The 24,116-nt window shown below is 46.1% G+C and overlaps 1 protein-coding gene across 1 annotated transcript; it reads right to left on the bottom strand.

Moving 5' to 3' along the window:
• Positions 1-5,174: 5,174 nt before the first annotated feature.
• dnaaf9 (dynein axonemal assembly factor 9) lies at positions 5,175-23,916 on the bottom strand. The gene is made up of 37 exons (XM_080512367.1): positions 23,780-23,916; positions 23,020-23,099; positions 22,823-22,945; positions 22,621-22,745; positions 22,200-22,296; positions 21,966-22,072; positions 21,796-21,873; positions 21,232-21,333; positions 21,098-21,153; positions 20,871-21,006; positions 19,665-19,746; positions 19,423-19,459; positions 19,241-19,325; positions 19,059-19,135; positions 18,936-18,980; positions 18,784-18,829; positions 18,595-18,706; positions 18,309-18,379; positions 18,142-18,189; positions 16,640-16,730; positions 16,435-16,538; positions 16,129-16,272; positions 15,747-15,832; positions 15,566-15,667; positions 14,892-15,009; positions 14,708-14,796; positions 14,510-14,635; positions 13,807-13,932; positions 11,932-11,969; positions 10,491-10,626; positions 9,349-9,435; positions 8,571-8,677; positions 8,180-8,254; positions 7,184-7,371; positions 7,024-7,089; positions 6,077-6,170; positions 5,175-5,298 (listed from the first exon to the last, which is right to left on the bottom strand). Exons 1-37 carry the CDS (start codon positions 23,833-23,835, stop codon positions 5,192-5,194), a joined length of 3,447 nt encoding a protein of 1,148 aa, XP_080368493.1. The 5' UTR covers positions 23,836-23,916; the 3' UTR covers positions 5,175-5,191.
• Positions 23,917-24,116: the final 200 nt, after the last annotated feature.

Here is a 24,116-nt window from a genome sequence, read left to right as displayed (position 1 = left end):
TGCATCCAGGGAATCTGTGATGAGAATCAATAGTCTTTAATAAATGTTATCTTACCTCGTTAAGAACGCTGGTAGCTTCTCAGCTCGTTGCTCCTTCGTCGATTCTTAAATCTGCTTCATTCAAGGAGGGCTGACATCCAGTTTATAGAGCATCTTCCTCCTCTAACATCCAGATTATAGACCATCTTCCTCCTCTAACATCCAGATTATAGAGCATCTTCCTCCTCTAACATCCAGATTATAGAGCATCTTCCTCCTCTAACGTCCAGATTACAGAGCATCTTCCTCCTCTAACATCCAGATAATAGAACATCTTCCTCCTCTAACATCCAGATTATAGAGCATTTTCCTCCTCTAACATCCAGGTTATAGAGCATCTTCCTCCTCCAATGTCCAGATTATAAAGCATCTTCCTCCTCTAACATTAGATTATAGAGCATCTTCCTCCTCTAACATCCAGATTATAGAGCATCTCCCCCCTCTAACATTAGATTATAGAGCATCTTCCTCCTCCAATGCCCAGATTATAAAGCATCTTCCTCCTCTAACATCCAGATTATAAAGCATCTTCCTCCTCTAACATCCAGATTATAAAGCATCTTCCTCCTCCAACATCAGATTATAGAGCATCTTCCTCAACTGATGTAGCTTCATTTGAATTTGAGAGTGACTCAGACTCAATACTGACGGTTCAGCTCATGTTCCAGTTACAACAACGCATCCATACCAGTCACTGCAATCGGGACCAAATTATGCTAAACTGCTACCAACTGAGAGAAATGGTTCAAACACAAATTGAAGATGGAACACAAAAAAGATCACACACTGGTAAGCCATATAAATATTTAATATATTACGTGGTGCAATAAATACAACAGTTAGATTAGAAAAGCTTCAGTCACAGGAGAAAAACAGAAGTTAAAGTAGTTTTGTGCAAATGCAATTGAGTGTTGCTCACTTTGTGCGAAGACCCTCAGAATGTCTAAGTCAATTTGGCACCTTTGAAGTTACCTTTTCTTTTTCTTTTTTTTTATTTGCTTCTCGTCACAACAGAGACCATAAGAAGTTATTTTTATCCCTTCGTTTGGACGGCCTGTGGATGGGGGACAAGAAATGAGCCCTTTGCTTCTTTCCGCAGATCTAATTCTGCCTCCATGACATCAAACACCTGCCAACTTTAATCAACGCTTTTTACAGCTTTTGGTGTCTTTTGTTCCCAGTTAGTGGCGGCAGACGGATATTAGCCACAATTTCACCTCCATCCCTTGCTGTACGACGGGAATCTGATGAGGCAAATATGTAATCTCACCCTGGAGAAGAGGGAGGACACCTGAGCGAATTTTTGTGGCCGCCTGCGGGCGAAGAGCTCGCGATTCCCTTTTAACCTCGATTGGACAGAACAACCCAAACAATTAGCATCAGCAATCCCTTGAGGCCTGAGGAATTTGTGGTCGGTCAAAAACCCCACCCCCCCACCCCCCAACATGCAACAAAAATACCATAAAAAATATCCACTTTTTTCAAGAAGTGCGTACATTCCATGTCCGCACTGCAGCGGATAATCAGGAAACCAATTAACACCAAACTTCGTTTTAGTCCTATAACCTCGGCTACCGACGGCCGGCCTCCGGAGTGAGGAGCGCTCGGTGTGCCAGAGAGCGGTGTGGCGGCACACGGAGACCGGTGGGTGGGCTCCTCGGGGGTCCCGGGTGCAATGAGTCGGGATCGCCCCACTTTAGTCACAAACTCAATCTTCCCTTTGGAAGAGGACGGCGCTCTGAGACATGACTTCCTTCTCTCGGCCTGCAGGGCCGAGCACAAGTGGGACGTCTCAGATCGACGTCTTAATATGTTGTTGGGAGATTCTTCAGAGGAAACCTGCGCTCGACTCATTTCGCAAATCAAATCAAGTCTCCGACAGCTGAACGTAACTTTGGGAATTAGAGCGGCAGCAGTTTCTCTTTTACTTCACCTGTTTGTGAGAATACCTGAATGTTGGCGAGCCCGCCAGCGGCCTGTGACCCCGTGTGACCCCGCCCACTTGACCCTCTGGCAGGGTAAAAACACACTCCGCGGATTCCTTTCACCAACACTGTTGAAGGACAGCAGCCCCCCCCCCCCACCCCGAGCCGAGGGGGAGGGGCGGAGCTCAGCGTTAATCTCTGCTTTTCTTAGCTGCATGTAGCCAAGGCACTGCTGGATCAGAGAAACCTGACGTCTCGCAACCAATCGGATCCTCGAGCTTGTTTTTTTTTTGTTTTCACAATAAAAAATAACTTGCATCTGCTTTTTGCTTTTTTGTTTTGCAGCTTGTGCGACAGAAGACATTTTGTTTGCACGTAGAATCTTCAATTCACAGTCTTGTAAAAAAATACCATCTGCCGTTTTGAGGTCATTCAAATTCTCAGCAGAGATTTAAAATAAAGGTTTGAATCTTCTCACTTTGCTGTACCAGTTTGGTGAAAGGCAACTCTGCCAGCATACGCGCGGCATCATGTTCACACGACATGCAGAGCACTGTAGGAGCGGGAGTGTACAGTATATGTAGGTTATGTACGTCTCACATACGCCTCCGCTCTTTAAGGACGCGCTGCTTTTCCCAATTAGATTCTGTGTTTCTGCGGCTTGACGTGGAAGAGGTGTCGGTTTCGTGGCACCTCTCCCCTCCCGTACGTCTGCCTCGCATCCATTTCATTGTCAGTCGGGAAACTCTCCGCAGTATTACATAACATGACAACGGCGGCAACTGTTGCTCCAGACAGGCGGCTTAGAGAGCGCATCTCTGAAACGAGGATCCAGCTTAAACCAGAGTTAGCGTTTTATTACCAGAGGATTTAAGTTACATATTACCCTCTGCCATTTGTTAAAAAAACCACGCAGTAATCTGTTTGTGTTCTGTTATACCAGTCATTTGTGAGCAGAGGTAATACTTTTCCGCAGGGCCGTTTCATTTGACCCTGGAGTCTGACTTGTTATGCGAGCTGCGATCACAGAATACCGAGTTTGGCGTCGTCCTTAAAGAGCCATCCGAGGACATTATAAGAAGGATATATAAAAACACACACGATAAAACAATTGCACTTGGTTTATAGAGTAAGAGAGACGGCGTGGAATGAGTAACGGGGAGTTAGCGCCTCTCTTGCTGGGGCATCTGGGTAATAATACACATATCGCCATCTGATTCCGACGGATGTTCGATTTGTGGAAAAGCCCAACATGGTGTGGCTTGTTCGGATCCGAGCGTGCTCCGGGGAGGGGGACAGACGGGGCCAGCAGTGTTCACACTCAGGATTATTCCAATGTGCACAGACTGAGAGGTCGTCTGGGGGTAAAATAGCTCGCCGGCAACGTGAGCAATTTGTTTGTGCAGAGTCGGGAAAAAAAAAAAAAGAAAGAATAATTGATTCTCTTAGTTTTACTGGCTGTTGACAGCACCGTCAAAGCCACATGTGAAACATGCCAGCCCGAGCTGCTAGCCCGAAATAGACTCGGGTCATCACTGATCTAAAAATACACGAGCTAGATAAGAGCCCAGCATCAAGAAGAGTTTGTTTCACTGGCGAGCTCCAATTAGTTTATTAGGACCTGAATAGTAAGACACCGTTCCTCTCGTATCGGGTACGGCCAAAACCTCTCCGTACTCCGAACCGAATCCAGGGTTTTCTGGTGCAGAACATCTCCGCAACGGAAGGTTTACGAAGCCTTCGGGTTCATTCGACCGAGCGCCTCTGTAGAGTCTGCGGGGTTCACTGCTAACCCCTCTGAGAAGCGATCAGACCTCCAGGCATGGTCAGGGCTCCTGCACCTCATCAAATCTACCCAAAAAAATGTATTGTGGGGTCCAACACACTCGTGAGACGGCATGACTGACGACTCAAACCTTCCAGAGGAACTACTTTTTTTAACCATTTCTGAGACGTCACGAATGGAGAACGTGTGCAGGAACCCTGACAGGAGGAAGGCATGCATAAGAACATTAAAGCGACAGGATGGTTGGACTAACTGGGCCTCACACCTCGTACGAATGGCCCCGTGTTTAACGCCAGATTAATCCCTTCTCCCACCCAGATGCAATGACACAGCAGATTAAAAAAAAACAAAAAAAAAACATGAGAATATTCACACTCAAAAGAAACAAAGTGAGCGGTCTGCGGTGAGATTAACACTCTGTGTCTGTGTCTCATCATTAGTTAGCAGCAGTACAATAAACAGGATAGTGTTTTATCTTCCTGCTCCATGTGCTTTATGAGGCCACAACTGTTTTTGGACTGCAACACTTGGCCGCAGGAACTGAAGTCAAGTTTTATTGCACTTCCATTAGATTCACTTTAGGAGTCTTAAAATAAAGCGCTGGGATGGCGTGTGGCCGCGTGATTAACGGCATCATTCATCGGCTGTCTGCATCCAACAGGCTGTCCAATGTTTACAGCTCCATGGCCAAGCGCTCGCTCTGCTGCAGCTTGCAGACAAGCTAACAGGTGGAGCTTGGATTGGGTGACAACAGAGGAGGAGCGATTCTTGAGAAACCCCACCGGGGAGCCCCACCAGAATCACACGGCTCTCCACGCCCGCCCAGAAATAGAGGCATTAATTTGCCAACTGTGATAAACAGAAATGCACACACACACACACACACACACACAGGCTGTAGAAGAGTGGGCTTGGAAATTCCCCTCGACTGTGGAGCTCTCACAGCTCGCAGGCATTGTTTCTCAGATTCATCTCATCTCGGGACAAAAAGCGTCTTGGTTCCACCGGCCAGGAGTGGCCGCATCGACCAGCCACTTTGATTTGATAATGATGAAACCGAACTGGTCAGAGTGTTAATGGTGGGCTTTTTTTTTTTTTTTTTGTTGGTGCGTGTCATGCAGTGAGGCAGACCGCCACGGTGACAGAAGGGGTTTTTGAGAGGCGACGACACAGTTCAAACGCTCCCCTGCACTCGGGCCTTTACACGCCTGGAGATTGGGAAAGCGACGGGACAACGATGGGACGGAGTGGACCTCGAGCAGAGGCAGCAGTTCGCTAAAGATGTGAACACACATTGCTCATTCTCATGGAGAGACGAGTGCGTGACCCCTGTGCCCCCCTCCCTCCCCCCTCCCTCCCTCCCTCCCTCCCTCCCCCCACCCCCCCCCCCCCCCCCAATGAGTGAAAGATGACAGAGAGTGAACGTACACACATCATGTGATCATGGATCAAAGAGGTCGGGCTGGGCCTGCAGCTCCAGCTGGGAGTTGAAGCGCTCGATCTCCTCGTTGGCGTCGCTGATGTACTCTTTAATGAACTCCTCCATGTCTGCAGGAAGCGCGATGGAAGGAAAACACCGACATGATTCCTGCTGCTCGCATCAGCTTGTTTCGCATCGCTGCTTTCACTCACACTCGCTGCATGATTTATTTATGTCGCTGCGTCTGCCGTTAAAATCAAACTGAAGACTGTCATAAGCAACCTGACGCCGCGTCGACACCACCAAGTTTCAAGTGAAAACTCATTGGTTTTGTTTTTCATCATTGCTGAAAACAATGTAGTTTTCACATTAAGCCACTAGTTGGTGCTGTTTGTTGTACTGAAAGCAAACACACACACATGCAGCAGAGAATATAGGAAACATCGACAATGTTCGTACACGGACCTTCCAGTGGACAGACCAACAAGTTGGATTGTTATTATGGTGACTGTCAAAATAAAACCACCAAGTTGGATTGTTATTATGGTGACTGTCAAAATAAAACCACCAAGTTGGATTGTTATTATGGTGACTGTCAAAATAAAACCACCAAGTCCCAGCAGAATATGGACTGGGAGTCATGACACCACAGAGGAAACTTTGTTCTGATTGTCTCTACTGAGCATGTGCAGAACTACTAGTGATTACGGGCGTGGCGACCAGGAGCAGCATTTTCCTGTTTCCACGGAGATGGAGTCCGAATGTTTTCAGTGGCTCCGAGCAGCAGTGTCATGTAAACAGACAACCAATCAAAAGGAAAGTTTGGCGTTTTCACTTGAAGACGTGGTTTCAACGGGGCCCGAGTGACAGGCGAGGTCAATTCCTGGTTTGAAGAGTAAAGGATACTGGGATGGAAGCTTCTTTTCTCTCCAAAGATGTCCATGTATTGGTAACCGTTGTAGAAGTAGCCAGGTGGTAACGGGTCCAAGTGCCTGTTCAGCTGGACACAGATACATGGGATCAGATCTGGTCGAGGTCTATTGATCAAAGTTCCAAACTCAGGAAGCCAGAGACAAAAAGCCACACACACACATGGAGAACATGCAAGTCAGACTTGTAATGAGTGTAACATTTACCCACTGTGCAGCGTCATGCATCTCCAGCTCAACGCTGGAATTAATTGATTGTTTGATCATTACAATTAAACAATTTGTCTTGAATTCTCAGAATTTATTCTCTCTGGACATGTTAAGATAGTTGTGTTTACTCCAATTACATAAAAAAGACAAAATAAACAAAACCCAATTTGAATATGAATAACATAAATAACTCGCTGAACTTTTTTTTTTTTAATCGGCGTTTAAAGTATCTATGAATGGAGTCACATGCAGATGTCACTGTGCATAATGTTTAGGCACGTATGATAATATAGTCTGGAAATCAAACAGTGATCCCCCCCCCCCCCCCCAGGCGTCACTGATTTTGCAGCAGCTCCAGAAATACACACACTACTTTATTAGATATCCTTACACTACAATCTGCTTTTCTAAAAATGCTGCCTTTACAAAAAGCCTGCCGACCTTTGCTTGAGATTACCAGACAGATTTTAATTTGACTACTTGCTTGAGGCTGCACTTTACGGTTAGCGGGGCGGTTTATAGTTAAGAGCTTTTTGGGAAATGTTACACCATTCCATTCATTTACATGAGACCTAAATTCCCTTTAAGTGTTGAGGTGTCTAAGATTTAATTCCACACATCTCTGACTGTTTGGATTATCTTGTGCAATATGACTGATATGAACGCTAACATGTTTCTGGTTGGAGGATATTGGCTACAACACTTTAAACTCACATGTATGGTCTTGATCTCTTGTGGCGAAACAGTACTTTTTGTCTTCTTTGCTTTCGTCATCTGCTGCTGCAAGACATCAGCGAGAGGCAATGACCGTTATTTCTTTAAACCTGCTGCTTGGTCAGCGCAGGCTAACATGAGTGGCGGAGGAGCCGCGGACCTGTTTGGCGCACAGCCTCAGCCAGTCCTTCAGCCCGTCTTCAGTCAGGCCGACGCCGTCGAAGGTCAGGGAGCAGGAAGTGCCGGCGTCCGTGGGGCCGGGGGCCCGAGGGTGGGAGCTCTGGTCTGGGACCACGCTCAGAGTGCCACTTACGGCGTTGTAGCTCACCTCCATCAGCTGGTCGGTGTCTGGAGGGGGAGTTCAGAGATGAAGCAATCAGATGGAAGTGTCACCTAAAGCTCACACCTACCGCAACACCTGCTGCAGCGGCTTCATGTGTGGCGGCATGCCGTCGGTGGGGTGTTAATGTTTCAACATCCGCTCGGCCGCTCGCACACCAACATGGCTCACAAAACTCACGTGTGGAACGAAAACGGGATCAACCGAGTCCCGATCCAAAGGAAATATGCAGAAATGTACAAAAAAATAAAGCTACGCGAGAGAAGCTAAATAAAACAAAACAAAGGGATGTACATGATACTCTACGGACGAAATGTGTTCTCTCGGGATCACGCAGGCTCCACAACTCCCAACTCTACAAACAGCTGCACACTCACTAAACAGCAGCTCACATCCTCACTGACATCTGCACTCGCTCCTCATGCACCAGCGCTAACACAAAGCTTCAAATTGAAAAGAAAGAAAAGAAAAGAAAGTGAGAAAACTATGTATAGGAACATAAACTGGTGAACTATGAGCTGACTTCTACACACCAGACATCAGAGCGACAGCCAGGTAAAGTTCCTACCGTCACGAGCGCCGCCCTGCCTCCAGGGAAACCTTTTTCTCTAATTATTCCCAAAACTGGGAAATGCAAAAGCAGATCAAACAATTTTCCAGGGGAAAAGAAGTCACATTTGTTAAGTGGTGATTTTTTTTCACAAGCAAGGTTCTGTGGGATTCAATCAAAAGCCGATCGGAGACAGTTAAATGTCGGCACGTGTGGAAAGCGATGCATTCGACAAAAGATTTTAAAAGATCAAAGGTGGCGCCTACCTGAGAACTGGACTTTCCCCCAGATGTTGTACAGGTTCCCGCGGAAGGGCCTCGGACGCAGGGACGGCTTGATGGCTAAAACAACGACGGGTTTGTTAGAAGCGAGCGCCGTCGAACTAATCACAGGGTGCGACAATTATAATCCAAATTAACAATTTCTCCCAACAGGCAGTATTGGTGGGCAAGTGGCAAGTGCGTCGTTGGGGAATACCGATTATTTGACAGGAAAGCTGATAATTACGCTGAGAGCTCAGCTGTCTCCATGTTTGGACGGAAAGGCAGGTTATGTAATCACCCCCCCCCCCCCGCCCGCCCCCTCCCCAAAATCCTGCCAGCTCATATCTGGAGCTTCTGTCACATGTACCAGTCAGAAAAGAGGCGGGGCTCTCACCTTTACAGCGGGCCACAAACAGAGGCCTCTCCAGGGGCCGGCTGAACGCCACGCGCCGCTGGGCGACGGCCAGGGCCCCCGAACCGGAGCAGAAACGCCCTCTGCACCTGGAACACACGACGCGTGCACATTGGACAAATGTGCGAGGAAGTTAAGTCCCGAACAAGCCAAATGTTTGAGTTGCATTTTGTGTTTGGCAGGATTGTTGTTTACTCTACCAGCTGCTCAGAGGAAATAGGCCAGTGTGTGTGTGTGTGTGTGCGTGTGTGTGTGTGTGGCTTGCTGGCGAAAGTGTGTGTGAGTGGATGATCAATCTGTAAACGTAACACGCTCTCATCAGAAGGTGGAAATGTGTTCTAACAGTGTAAGAAACGTGTAGGAAGTTTGTGAAACACTCTGGTGTCTGCATGCAGAGCATACAAACAAATACACCGTGTCCGGACAGCCTGATGATCTGGGGGGGGGATTAAGGAGGAGTTCATATTAGGTTGACCACTGAGGCATGAGGGCTGAATGGACCTGGTCCAGAAGGAAAGAGAGGACAGAGACCCCCCCCCCCCCCCCCTCCTTGTGTTCATGGCAACTGCATGGCCCGGAGCTCGTTACTGTGCTGCCAGGAGGCAACTGGTGATAGAACACGAGATGCCCCGAGGGGCTTTACAGCAATCAGCAGCCGATACCCCCGCCGCTGCATCGGAGCGGCAATTAAACCCGCCGGCTGGCCTGGAGCGGAGGAGGCCGAGGCAGGAACGGAGCCGTGGAGTAGTGGAGGTCTTACCACCCAGGGTAGAGGACGTAGCGCGCCCGCAGCATCTGGGGCTCGCCGAAGCCGCTCTCAGACAAGATCAGAGCGACGTCTTCGTTCCTGAGGAGGGAAGCGTGAAGAGAAAAGGGATGAATACCTGAGGCAGGGGTGTCGAAGTCATCGGGGTTCAGGCTCCACATTCAGCCCCAATATCACCCTTAGTGGGTTAAATCGTGCCGTAGCAACTTTAAACTTTCAAGTGTTTCTTTGGTTTCTCAAAACCAAACAATTGCAATAGAAAACAACTCCAACCTCAACCTGAAGCCAATTTTAATGAAACTTCTGGTTTAAAATCCAGTGAAACGTCCACAAAACTTCTCTCGCAGCTGTTGCATTCTGGGAGTTTTTACAGACTCCCCCTGACAGCGTGGCTCTGATGCCAGTTCGAGAGCAACCAGGGAGCTTTCATGGCAGCGTCACATGATCAGCCGTGTCGTGTCGCTACTCTTAAGAAATGTGATGTTTGACACCCCTGATCTTTACTTTACTTTATTTGAACGGAACAGTTTCTATTAATGAACAGACATCCAGTGTTGTAAATACGCCCGATTTGGCTCAGAGCTTATTTCCATCAGTCGCCCCATGAGGTAAAACCATAGCACCAAACACAGACATACATAGTTAAAATAATACACGTAAAACTTAACGCGCACTAAAAACACATCACATTAAAATACATTTATAACACAATGTACCGGGAGACATACTACATTACCAAACAGACAGTACAGAATAAACAAAAACATTACTACATCTATCCCGAAAGTGCTAAAGTCAGCTGCCTTAACATTTTATTCCAATATTAGCCATACACTCATTCGCACTGACCTACTCATAATAAAAAGATGAAAATAAAAAGACACATGTCCCCGTGTACTAAAAACAGCTCCAAGTGTTCACGCTGAATGAAACCTTCAAATAGTGCAAATATTCACCATCCATAATAAGAGTTTTATAAAATAACCTGGACAATTCTTCACCTACGTGAAGGAGCAGTGTAATTCATTAATAACTCTGTTCATTATTAGCACTGAGTTTGAATGTCAGTATCTGATAGAGAAAGCAGCAGGTTAATAAGCGTTGGCAGTGTTGATCATGATTCTGCAGGCGCCCACCTGGTGACAGCTCCTTTCTCTGCCAGGATGAAAGCAGCGGTGGGGTTGGCAGAGCGTACCAACTGCTGAACATGCTGCATGAGAGGGTGCTTCTCCTCCGCTGTCAGCCCGGTGAACACCACTGTACTCACAACACCTGACAATGCAAGCGGCCACAGACACAGAATGTGAATTTCAGGGGGAAACGGATCCCCCTCTCTCTCTCTCTCTCTCTCTCTCTCTGTCTCTCTCTACAATACAAAAAACGTCCGAGTCGCTCTACATTTCCTCACTGGGTTGATTTACCGCTCTCAAAGCTCCTGTTGTCTACCTGGGAGTGGATCTGACGTTTCATCTCTTCTACTGACTGTAAGGACATGAAGTGTAAGTCACTGTGAGACGGATTACGCTGCAGTGGCGCTGCCTGTCCCCCGTCCTCCTCCTCTCATTACACAGTCTGAACCAACCTGCCATCCACCTGCCATCGATCCCACAAATATCTACGCTGACTGCAAAACGCAAAATTGATGAAATTGTGAAAACACTTAAAAATGGTGTTCTTTAAACATACATGGTGAAAAGTGATGAGTGACTGTAAATACTATAAAACTGGTTAAAGTAGTCCTACAAAATGTTAAAGTGAATGGCACGTCATATAATAAACTGGTAATAGCCTGAAGATTCACTGGTCAAAAAGGAATTAACATTTCAAATCCAGGTTACTTTAATTCACAAAATGTAATATCTACGTTCAATGCGACTTAATACAAGTGAAATTAATTGAAGAGATGAGTCTGGCAGTACATGTTTATACCACGAGGTGGAGTATTGAGTCAATGAAAGCAGCAGCTGAAAGACCAATTCATTTATTACCCACTGGTCTCAATCTAAACCGCTGCGGCTTCTAACCGACGATCATGAATAGGAAGCGATGCAAAACTTGAATTTTAAGCTGTGCATAATTTGAATGACTAAAATCAAAGAGATGATTTACATATTACTGGAGTTCTTATCAAGGGTTTCATTTAACCGTCTTAGAAATGTAATCGTTCTCATATTCTGATCAAAGACATGCAGCGTGGAGACGTCTTGTCTGGATTTATTTAGATTTTATGGCGGTAAATTGGTTCAATGAATGTGCAATGAGTGAGTGACCGTTCCCGCTTTTGGCAAGACCAATCCATCCATGGATGAAGGCACAAGTGGACAGTTCACACAACAGGGAGACACACTCATGAGATCTCATATTGTTATTCTAATGTCACCATTTAACCCCACCTGAATGTTGTTCTGCATTGTGGAGGGAATCTGGAGTACCAAAGAAACCCATGCACCACATTTGACCCCCCCCCCCACATCGAGTTGGACATCGTTTCCTCTGGATTGGGTTACAGACTGTATCTTGGATGTATTTTGCGGTTGGGAAGGTGATTACTACAACAGTCCAACAGGCATGAGTTACCTTGGCTGCACTGCTCCAACAGCTTCGGGAAGGTAAACCTAAAGTGACAGGGGAAAGCAGAAAAAAAACAAAAAACACTTGAGCACAGTGTAAGAAAAAGAAGCCAGAGAAACCTACAGAAACATAAATACAATCGGGCTTGATTTATTTAAAGTCCCATTTTGAAATGGTGCACTGTCCCACAATCATAATCACTAAAAATAACCCTCTATTTATACCCGATGGGAGTGTTCCAGTGCAGCCCTGAGCAGGCTGAGGCCACGTTGTGGCCCCGCGATGGTTATCCATAATAAGGATTCTTTTTTTTTTTTTTTTCCAAATCATGACATCTCAACTGCAACTCGCATCTGATGAATGTAAAAGCTTTTTGTAATGGAATTTATGAGAGAAATTCATCTGGACTTTTCACATCCATCAGTGTTACACGGCACTTTGTGGAGAAGCGGCAGCGGGTTCCCCTGCAACGCCGGGCTGCAGCCATTTGGAAGGCATTTAGCCTTCCTGTCCCGGTACAATGAACCGGCCTCCATCCATCACGCGGAATAGATCGTGACTGATTGATGAGCCTTATTGAAGAGGGTGTGTTGGTCACACATGTGGGTCTGTGGGGATTAAAGGGCTATGCTGGAGGGGGTGACGGGCCGGTCAGGCCTAAGCTGGGCTAACCACTCCCAATTAGCACCATAGTCGAGGTTCACGGATCTCCACACCAATCTATGACAGCGGTGGTGGTGGTGGTGGTGGTGGGGGGGGGGTGTCGACGATGATGCCAGCAAATGGAAAGTGAACCTCTTTATTACACATTTTCCACTGCTGGACCATGTAAGGCTCGTCTGAGTTTGGCTGGGTGGTCGGCGTCACGGCAGACGATCCACATTGATTAGCGAAGCTTAGCTTCAGCCTAAAGACCTCATTGGTGTTTTATGTAACATGTATACATTTTTTTTTTTTTTTTCTTTCTGTGAAGAATCAAATTGTCTGCATGTGAGCATCAGTGACCAGCACAGCTTGGCTGTGCAATGGATGCCTATTAAGCGGAGTGGTATGTCACATTGTTTGGAGCCGAGCAGTCAATCTACGACAGTGAGAAGCTCAGTAAGCTACATCTAAAGCCTGTAACAAAAGAAGAGTGAGATTAAATGTAGGGCTGATCCTCTCTGTAAAAGGGACACCGCCTTGAGTTTTAATAGCTTAAAGTATCACGTAACCTTGTCCTGAAAACCTTCAGTGCTGCGACGATTCATCAACATCCGGCCGTGTCCGGCCCAAAATGCATGAAACGCATGACAAAACAGTAGCTGCTCTGCTTTGTTATTTTTTTTTTTACCAAGGTTCACTAGTTAATGATAGTTATGAGGTGCGACTTGTGCCAGATGCAGACTGAAGCACAGACAGGTCGCTGAATAGTGAGCTGCACGGCCCGATCACTTGTTTTTCTGTGCTGAAACCCGAGGAAATGGAGGGCACGGCCCAGCTGCTTGTGAGCCGCCTCACAACGGACGACAAGGCACTTCAGGTGTGGTGGATTCTCTCGCTCCTTCTGCAGTGTCTTCACACCGTTCGCCACATTCGACACGTCGATGGCGGCGGCTGCCAAGCACGGCGCTCAGCCTCCAACGGGGGGTAATTCAGGGTTCAGTGTCTTCTTACTCAAGGACGCTCTGACATATGGACTGAACCCACGAGCTTGTGACTGGAAGACGACCAACAGCCGCACCAACGGGGCTCCGCACAATGAGAGGGGGCTATTTTATTTCAGAGAATTAACTCATTATATTCCATTTATCTGCTACTATTTGATCCTGGAAGGCAGCTGCAACAGAATCAACGTGTCACCTTTCAGTCAACAGTCTGAAGATGCTTGGTAAGTCTTACCGATGCTCCATGCAGGAGGACAGCGGGTTCACGCAGGCGGTGACGGCCCCGATGGTGAAACACGCCTGGAGGACTGGGTCGGGGTGGAAGAGCACTGCCTGGACCACATCCAGGACATCTGTGTACCTGCAGGTAGGAACACTCCATCATGTCAAACTCTTATACTTGTGGGATTATTATTATTATTACTATTATTATTATTATTCCTTCGCCAACGAAAGTTTTTGGCTGCGTGTATTTATTTATTGGTTTGTATGTATTTGACCAACTTTTTGCAAAAACTATTAACCCGGCTTGCATGGAATCTTCAGGGATGATTTGTCTTCATCCAAGGACCAATCCGTTACATTTTGGCATGTTAACAGCGAACCGCTTCCAAATAAATCCCATGCAAAGTGGATGGGAGCGGCACCTCATGGAGATGAAAGGAGATCAGAGGAAGAGGCAGGAACACAAACCTTCCTCTGGAATTTTCTGGTCTAGTCACGACTATCCTATCACAATGGGTCAGAATACCCCAACCTGGATGTGTGTGTAGATTCTGACGAAATCTGAAAACAATTAGCTGGGATAAAAATGATAAAAGTCCCCGAATGAGGAATGTCACAGTGTGGAGAGAAATGCTTCTGCGTTGCTCCGTTTGGCTCCAGGAGAGCTCGTCAGCTCCCAGGAGCCCCACAGCCTGTCAGGCAGGGTTTCTTACCCAGGCGAGAGCACCAGCAGCCGCGGTTTTCCTCTTACGCCTCTCTGACTCTCCAGAAAGCTCGACAAATACTGCTGGAGGTGAGCGGCTGAGAATCCGTCCGGGCCTGGCTCGTACACCACCCACCTACGAGTGCAATGATTCAAGTGAGCTTCACTGCCACACTGATTTCAATATTACCACACTGCAGTGTTCTACCTTCCACGGTCCTTGTTCAGGTGCAACAGAAACCTGTGAAGTTGGTCCTTATGACTTCCTGGCAGTCCAGTGATGATGGTGATGACAACCTTTTCGTAAACATAGAAAGACCAGAGCAGACACTCAGCACACCGGAGCTGCTGTGACGGGACGACAGCGGAGCCGAAAACAGTGAAATCCTCACCTTGTCTCCATGGGCAGAGGAGTCTTTCTTGAGCTCGGCAGAGGGGAAGAGCACCCCCAGGTGGTCATACAGAATGGGCTCCTGGCCGATGCTGCTCAAGGCAAAATGTTGGAGAAACCTGAAGAGAAACCAAGAACAGAAATCACGAAAGAGATGCGAGGTCACGACTGAACGGTGGGTCAGAACTCAGGTTTATCACCCACTTACACAGCAGGTTTTTAAGAGCCACTTATTGCAGATGAGCAACATTCGAAATGTATTTGAAGGCAGACAATCGAGTGTGTATTCTCGAAGGAAAAGACAGTCGTGAAGGAAACATGACTGAGAGTGCACGGCGACTTTAACCGGCTGAGGATGAAAAACCAGCGGGTGAGATCTGGGGACACCAAAGTGTTGTTGTCCCTGCATGTGATCACCTTTTGCTTATCTGCACTGATCGGAGGGGAAACATGCGTGCACTGCTTATTTTGGCCTGAATAATGAAGCTGCATTCGCTTAACCGTTTCTCCCGGGTGAAAAGACTTTCCAAATGCAGCACTGATGAAAACAGTAAATCAAGACACAGAGGCTTAAACGCTATTTCGGGAATACAATTTCATGATCAAACAACACCTAGCAGTGGTATCGGGTTTTATTGCTCGTTTGAAGCGCTCCGCTGGTTTATGTGTACTAACATGTCTTGCTCGGGCAGCTGGGAATACGACGTTTTGAGACTCCCTCTGCGCTTGGCCACTGGAGGTTCCTGACTGTTGTGAAGCTTCTGCAGTCTGGTGTGCCTGGACGAAAACAACACTCAGTGGGTTTTGCGTTTTCTAAACGACAGCGCGGCCATGATTGACCCCGGATCAACCTTACATGCTCTTCTGGGTCCAGGTCAGCTGTTCCCGGTCCAACATTCGCAGGTTAAGTCCCGATTCTGAACTTTTCCACACCGATAAAACCTAAAAGAAGAAAAAACAGCCGGAGGAATGTTGACGCAGAAATAAACAAACACTTTAAACGGCTTGATTTCTGTATTTTGTGCAGATTTTTACCCATAAATGCAACTTGTAGATATTAATTAATAAGTACATAACAGATCAGTTTCCGCTTTACAAGACACTCTGACTGACCATATATAGTTTATTATGTAATACCTGTGAATGGTTCCATCGGACTCATTCTCATAATGTCAACAACTGTTGTGTTGACGTATCAGTATCTGCCCTGCATATGAACAGCTGTCGGACGAACTGACCTTGGAATAGAAAGCTCGGTGGCTCTTTGACCTCGGCTGAAGAGCAAAGACCAGACACTGATCTGAGCTGTGGAGAGGGAAGGGAAGGTGAGGAAGCAGACTGGCTTCGTACTCCACAAAGAGAGAAGCGACGGCGCCGGAGTCCTGGTGACGAGACAAAAAGAAAACAAGTTATACAACAAGACGTAACATAAGTTTCGACACTTCAAATTTAAAACCTGCAATTTAAATAAACGGTGGGTGAACATACGAAGAATAAAGCACGTCACGGGAGAACAAAAACACAATAATCCCAGCGATACACACCAGGTCGTAGAATTTGATGTTGCTGATGTGGTCTTTGGACAGAGTGATGCTGCCGTACTGAGAATGGATGAACAGGAGTCCCTCGGAGAAGAAGATGATCTTCCCTACAATAGATATGCATTTTCAAAATAGACACATATGCGATATCTAAACCTGGCCGCTGCACATTTTCTGCCAGCTTTTGCAAGACGTGGGTGAGCTTCACCTTCTTCGGGTGTGGAGAGCTGGCTGCTGGAGAACATGTACGCAGCGTCGGCTGCAGTCAGAACCGTCCCCAGACAAGTGTCGTCCTCTTTCTGAGACACACACACACACACACACACACACACACACACACACACACACACACACACACACACACACACACACACACACACACACACACACACACACACACACACACACACACACACACACACACACACACACACACACACACACACACACACACACACACACACAGCAAGTTAAGAGCAACATCAAATCAAATTGTATTTGTATAGCCCAGGGGTGGCCAACCCTGGTCCTCGAGAGCCGCAGTCCTGCACGTTTTAGACGTCTCCTCACATCAATACAGCTGACAGCAATTAGTGGCTCCTTGTCAAGCTTTCTGCAGAGCCTCATCATGACAACAGGTGTGTTTGAGCAGGGAAACGTCTAAAACATGCTGGACTGCGGCTCTCGAGGACCAGGGTTGGCCACCCCTGGTATAGCCCTTTACAATAACGCAGTGGTACCCAAAATGCTTTACAACAAAGCTATAAAACCAATACATTAAGAAATAAATACAAGAATAATACATAAAAACAATAAATAAAACACAGGTGCTGACTGTGGGAGGTGCGACGGTGCTGCAGTTGGGAGGAAGCCTTCCAGAAATTCATAAAAACAGAGCATACAGAATAAATACACTGCCCTAGACAGAGTTAAAAGCCAACCTAAAGAAATGGGTTTTCAGCTTTGATTTAAAAATGCCGAGATCAGTAGTGGCGTGAATGTCGGGGGGCAGTTTGTTCCACAGTCTGGGAGCAGCAACAGCAAAAGAGCGATCGCCCCACTGTTTATATCTCGACCTTGGAATGTCTAAAAGAAGCTGACCTGAAGAACGCAGGGCCCTGCCAGGGTCACGTATGGTTAAAATATCAGACAAGTAAGAAGGACACAGGCCATTGATAGCATTAAAAACAAACAACAGAAGTTTAAAATCAATTCTGAACTGAACTGGAAGCCAGTGGAGAGACGACAGCGCAGGGGGTAATGTGTTCACGTCTGGATGGGTTTGTAAGAAATCTGGCAGCGGCGTTCTGCACTAGTTGAAGACGTGAAATGGAAGACTGGCTGAGGCCGACATAAAGGGCATTACAGTAGCCCAGTCTGGAGCTAATAAAAGCATGTATTGCCTTCTCAAAATCCTGTTGATTCAGGAACGGCTTCACTTTGGCCAGGAGACGGAGCTGATAAAAGCTGGCTTTGACAACAGAACTAATCTGTTTATCAAATTTAAGCCCATTGCCAAACGTTACCCCAAGACATTTAACAAGTGGTTTAAAATAGAGGGCCAGAGCACCAGAGTGTGTTTTAAAAACATTCGCCATAGGTGATGTGCCAAACAAAATGCATTCTGTTTTCGTGTCATTCAAGTGCAAAAAGTTCTACATGCATGGAGTAGCATCTCGCATCTGGAGGAGGTGAAAGGTTGGGACTGACCTTGGAGAGCTGCTGCGCCTGCTCCGACTGCTTCACATCAGATTCCATCTGGAAGGGAAAAAAAACACCCCCAAAAAATACAACGTTGTTTATTTTCTAGGCACATGCAATTAAATGCGATTGGTTTTGTCCTCGAGGAGGAATGAATGTTTGGGCATCACTCGCACCAGCCAGCAGGCGTATCGAGGCACAGTCGTGGTCAGGATGGTGTAGCAGCTGTCCGAGGACACAGTGCCATCTAGAGGGAAGGAACCAACACTGCGTCAAGTGCCAAAAGCCCCGAGAATGACTAACGCAGAAACCAAATCCTCAGCACAGGAAACAAGCTATTTTTAAAACTGGAATTACTTTCCGAGTGTTCTGTGAGCGGCCACCTGCAGATTTGTACCCATTATGCAAATCTAATATCCAAGAAATCCATTCCCATCAGTCTGCGCCAAATCAATACGTCACCTCTCTGCAGAATGTTGATGCTGGACTCCAGAAAGGCTTCGGAGAAGACGACAGAGCCCAGGTCCTCGCCGTCCTGCTGCAGGTCCGGGATGTCTCGGACAAGTAGAGACGCCTGAGGGGAGAAACAATGAGCACACAAAGAGGACCGCAAACAATGTCTGTGGTTTCAGCCAAGAATCTCTGACTTACTGTTTTTATGATGTAACGGCTGCTCTCGTCAGTCAAAGGAACCACCCTGAAGAAAAGAACATTCAGAAGGAATCGCTTCAGTTTGCATCCTCCACTAAAACACAACAATATACCAAGAAGCAGAAGAAGAGCCAATGAGCGATAAAACCTACATCCTTTGATTATTGACTGCCTGAATGCTGAATTCACACTTGGATCTGTCGAAAACAAACAAAATGGTTTGAAACATCATTAACGATCTCACATAGCTAATATCGTAGTAAAACTGTCCGTACCTGAGAGCACTGCGGTACTGATTTAAATTCATGGACTCCAGAGCCCGCAGAAAGGTGTTCTCCGCCACATCCTTCGCCTAAAAAAAAAAATAAAAAAAAAACCTCAGTGAGAAACTGCACAGGACACAGAGAAAGGTGGAAAAAACAAAATCAATGTTCATTTGGTCTCTTTTCTTCCTCACCTTGAAGGCGCTGGTGGTACACGAGTAACATTTGATTCCTGACAGGACTCCTTGAACCGCAGCGGAATAGATCTGGGACAACAGCCTGGCAAACGCAATGAAAGAAACGACATATTCACCTTCACAGGTCACGCAAAGTCATGAACCCAAAGAGGAGGAACATGAATTAAAGAAATACTCACAAGACCTCTGATTTACTTTGCTCTGCGCTCTGATTGCCTGTGGGAGAAAAGCAGTGCGTGTTAAAAAAACATGATGAGGTGATGTTTCGCCCTGCAGACGTTAAGTGTGGGGTTGAGATGGAGGAGAAGCCTGAGAACCTCTCCACACACACACACGCACGCACGCACACACACACGTCGCCTCATGAGAGCCCTTCAAGACCCAGCATATTCTTCCAACACAATCATAAAGCAAATCTCACCCAGGTAAGGAGTGTGAGTCGTCCCCAAGAAATAGGTTCGGGAGCAGCCAATAGGCCCTTTTGGAGTCACACACTGCAGAATCTGAGGGGGGAATTTAAAAACGGTTCACTTCGCTATAATAAGTCATATTTTTAAACGCGACAGGATGTTGATGTGGATGTTACTGACGTCCCTGATGCTGGTTGTACCAAATGTCTTCAGTAGGTGGTGCTGCAACACGTTTTTCCTCATGACTTACACATTAATTACAGAGACAATTGCAAGTTATATCATGTCATCTTATCTTGCTTATTATGTTTAACCACTTTTTATTGAGTTTATTCAACTGTTTCAGGCTTGCGTCCGTCTCTACATTTCATTTTCTAGATCTGTGGACTTGATTTTGTGTGTGTGTGTGTGTGTGTGTGTATATATATATATATATATATATATATTCTGTTGAACTGCTCAGACGTTTCCTGGTTACATACAGTTTTTTATATCGTGCATAATGCCCCTGAAGCTGCTATGATCCCCAAGTCACTGCTTATTGTGCAAATATAAGACAAGGATCACCTGATTCCAGGGAGCAAACTGACCAATATTGTGACTGACTGGAATACGTGCGGATGTGTTGTTATACTTTCTGGCATTCAGTGTTTTTAATCAATCGTTTGGAGCTCGATTCAGTTGACGTTGACGCGTTTCAAGTCAGAACGCATGTCAGTTTCCACGGAAATGGCAGAAAAGGTGAAAGCGATGTCGTTAGGTTGCTGGAGCACTCCTCGGTGGTGCTCCAGGTGTTTGTGTGATGAAAGCGCACACACACACGCACACAATACGCTATAAACATTAAGAAGTACGACTATAACTCAATGATCACTGCTTTTTACACTAAATGCATCTTCAACTACCGTTTCCCTCCACTCCGCTGTTATGAGTAGTACTTTTATCTTCATTCTGACTTTTCACCTTGAATCTGTGGTAAATGTAGGAAACTACATTTCTCTTGGGGATGAATGAAGAAACTGATCGACCCGGATCACACGACTCTGGATGCCGACAGCAGATATCACATACTCACGTCAGTCATTTACAGATTAAGCTACATCATTACCCCCCACATTACAAGTTTTGTTTCTTTTTTAAATTCTTCCAGTTTTGCCCCTTTCTTCCACAGTGAAGTGTTGAGAGTTTCTCTCCTTCGGTGAACTGCAGTTTCTCACCATGTGTGTGGCTGAGGAGCCTTGCGGCCCGGTGCTGCGGACCTGATGGCTCTCTGAAGGGAAGTTGAACGAATAGTTCTCCAGATCCTCCGAAGACGAATGTTTCCCAAACAACACGAAGGGCTGCTGACTTTTGCTGGAATAAAAACGTGCTTGTTAGTTTTTTTTTGGTTTTTGTTTAATGTTACTATCGTGCAGTTAAACACAGTTGATGACCAAACATATACCTCTTCTCTGTGATGTTACTGGAGATCAGTCCGTGTGAGTAGTAAGTGCGGAACGGCTGCGGATGGAAAAGCAGTGACTTATTGTCCAGGTATCGTTACGTGTTGGTGGGACGGCGTGGGAACGACGTCCATACCTCCCCTGCTTGGGCTTCTGACAGCTCCAGAATAGACAGGTGACTCTCCAGGTCCATGCTGGAGAAAAAGCCATTCCACTGTTTTTCAAAGTTGACCAAATCCTAAAACACAACATCAGAAACTCATGTTAGCAAAATTTAGTTTCTCATTGATAAAACACACACACACACACACACACATATATAGATATATATAAAACAGATTCGCGAACGTGTTAAAGGAAGAACAGATTGATTGAAAACCCATGAAGAGTTTTTCTTCATTGCTTCTGGTTGATATCTATAGAGGTCACCGCCAAGGTCATCTGCCTCATGTCTTGTCTCCTGTGACACCAAATCTCCTCCACGTCCTGCTTCACTTATGCCCATGAAGCGTCTGAGCTCCTCCTCGTCTCCTGCTCAATCATGCCTTTTCCAAACTGTCCTGACCTCTCTTTGCTTTTTTCTTTCAACTACTCATCCTCAGCTCTCTGATCTGATCCACCTAAAGCGTCTCTCCTCCAGAGGTCACCGCGGCTCTCACTCCTGGCCTGTACGTCGACGACTCAATCAAAAGAGCGTTACCTCTGTGAGCAGCTGATCCAGTGACACCGGGTCAAGTCTGTTGTAAACCTGCCACAGCTTCTCACTCATGTCCATCAGCTGCAAAAAAAAAACAAATACAGGCAAACATATAAGGCAAGTAGAAAAAAAAGAGCACAACAACACGGTTCATATTTCTGTTGATGCTGTACCTTGTATTTCAAGGTGAAAAAGCTTCCTCCCCCGATACCGTCCAGAGCAAAGGCTTGAATGAGCGGCCACTTCTCCACCATGAACATATCAAACCTCTGAATGTGTCCTAAAAGCAAGAAGAGGATCAGTTAAAGTTCATAGCAGAACATTCTGTGGGTATGGATCAATAAAGCTACAGTGCAGCATTTCTTAAAACACACATGTTCACTGCAGTGGAGGAACTGAATATTTACCCTGGGCACTGTTTGGGACTCCAATATGATAGCAATCTTGGACCATTGTCACAAAACTGGAGATTTTGAATTCCTCTGCTGCTTCCTCGTCTTCATACTGTACATGGAGCAAGAAGAAAAAAAGCTAGATTTAAATACAAGAATGATTTATTTGTCACATATAATGAAAGTACTGTAACGCTTGTTCAATGCCAATTAGCCCCCCCCCCCCACCCCCCCCATGTCAAACTTACTTTCAGATTTTCCCAAAACTTTGACTATAAGCATTGCATTACTGAGGAATTTCAAACACACTTGTAGAAATTGGGAGCACACAAACTCGAGACAATAAAGAACGAGCAGCTGCACTTGTCCATTTGATGAGACTCCCACACTGAGGTTAAGCGTTCAGGAAGTGTAATGAACAGGAAGGACGGGGCACCTCTGCTTCAGTCATGCAGTAGAGATGCAGGTTCCTCCAGTGGGACACGTAGGGCAACAGGTAACTGTAGTTCAGCGGGTTACAGTACAGGTGAACGCACTCCGCCTTGATCAGCAGGATTACATCTGGCAAACAGACAGATGATGAGTCACAGTCAAGAAAACTAATTCGGAGTGAATAAGTTGTTGAGATTAACTCTCACCATCCAGCATTTCTTCGGGGAACTCCTCGAGGACGTCCAGATTGACCTGGTGCCGCTCGTATAAACCATAGAACAAATATTTGGCCAGCTCAGTGCATCCTTCGTTATATCTGCTGTCAATTCCTGAAATGTAAACCAAACTGATCAGTTTACTGTCCATACAGTGACATATGATGTCACATGACATGACAACATACCAAGAGAGCAGAGGATGCCATCCGGAGTGGAGCTGCCTCCCTCACCCAGAAGGGTCTGGACCTGACGCAGGCGGCAGCAACTGGAAAACAACATGATCAGACTATGACTATGGAGTTATAGAAGTCTGTTGATTGATCTGGTTTGGTCAGTTTGTAACTGCATCTGTGCTCTGCCAGCACTTCATCCTTCTACAGCTTGGAGACGTGTGTGGTTAACCAGTCTCTCCAATCACCTGGAGTACTCTTGTTGATTCTGTGACATTTGAGGAACCTTTCCTTCAGTCAGCTGACAACTTACAGGAGGATGAAGCATGTTCAAATTCATCTTGAGTGGTAACAATACTGCCATACAAATCTTTAAAGTTTTGATTAAAATGTAGACAGAATTAATAATGTAGCGGCAATGCTGCTAAAAAAAAAAATACAGTTTTCATAATATGACTGCTATAACATTGTTAGAGAAGGACTGATGGGAGATCGTGTTGTTTAATATTCAATCTCACGGTTTATTATCATTGGAAGCATCATTAGACTACAGGGAATATCAGCTGAATAACATGATAATATCTACAACGGGATATTACATGTATAGAGGTGTACATTAAAACACATCTACAATCCGCTATATTAGAAGCATAAATACTCTCCGGATGGTTTATATTATCTTTCTAACGGACGCTGCCTCGGTCGCTCCCGCTAGTTGCTAACGTTAGCCGGGTTAGCTGCAGCCTCTCCCGGTCCAGCTCGGTGTAAACGTTACCTGACGGCGGGGTTGATCCCAGACAGTTTCCCGTTAACTCTCCTTAAACCTGCCATTGCGACTGTATTGACGGCACACAAGAAGCTCGATGGTTTAACGTTATTTGTCTTTCCAGGGCCGAGCAGCTACATTTTCTCCTCCATCGCCCGGGAGAGAGTCCACACAGGAGAGCGTAGCAACGGAGCGAACCATTCCAAAACAGGGGTTTGTCCCGATCAATCTATTTTGATTTGGAGCGATACGGACAATGTTGAAAATAAATAATGCATATAATGACCACTTGGTTGTGTAGTGCAGTGTACATTTTTCTATTGAATAAACTTAAAAGAACACAGAT

This window comes from Blennius ocellaris, assembly GCF_963422515.1.
Source record: "Blennius ocellaris genome assembly, chromosome: 17".
Classification (NCBI taxonomy): Eukaryota; Metazoa; Chordata; class Actinopteri; order Blenniiformes; family Blenniidae; genus Blennius; species Blennius ocellaris.
The sequence above is the reverse complement of the archived record's forward strand: the minus strand, read 5'-3'. Positions and strand labels throughout refer to the sequence as shown.

Excerpts from the sequence above, each read along its gene's own strand:
- dnaaf9 (XM_080512367.1), bottom strand. The coding sequence starts at position 23,835 with ATGGCAGGTTTAAGGAGAGTTAACGGGAAACTGTCTGGGATCAACCCC. Across the intron at positions 22,946-23,019 it reads TGGCATCCTCTGCTCTCTTG|GAATTGACAGCAGATATAAC; the intron begins GTATGTTGTCAT and ends TTTACATTTCAG. Across the intron at positions 9,436-10,490 it reads GAGAAAGGAGCTGTCACCAG|GAACGAAGACGTCGCTCTGA; the intron begins GTGGGCGCCTGC and ends TTCCCTCCTCAG.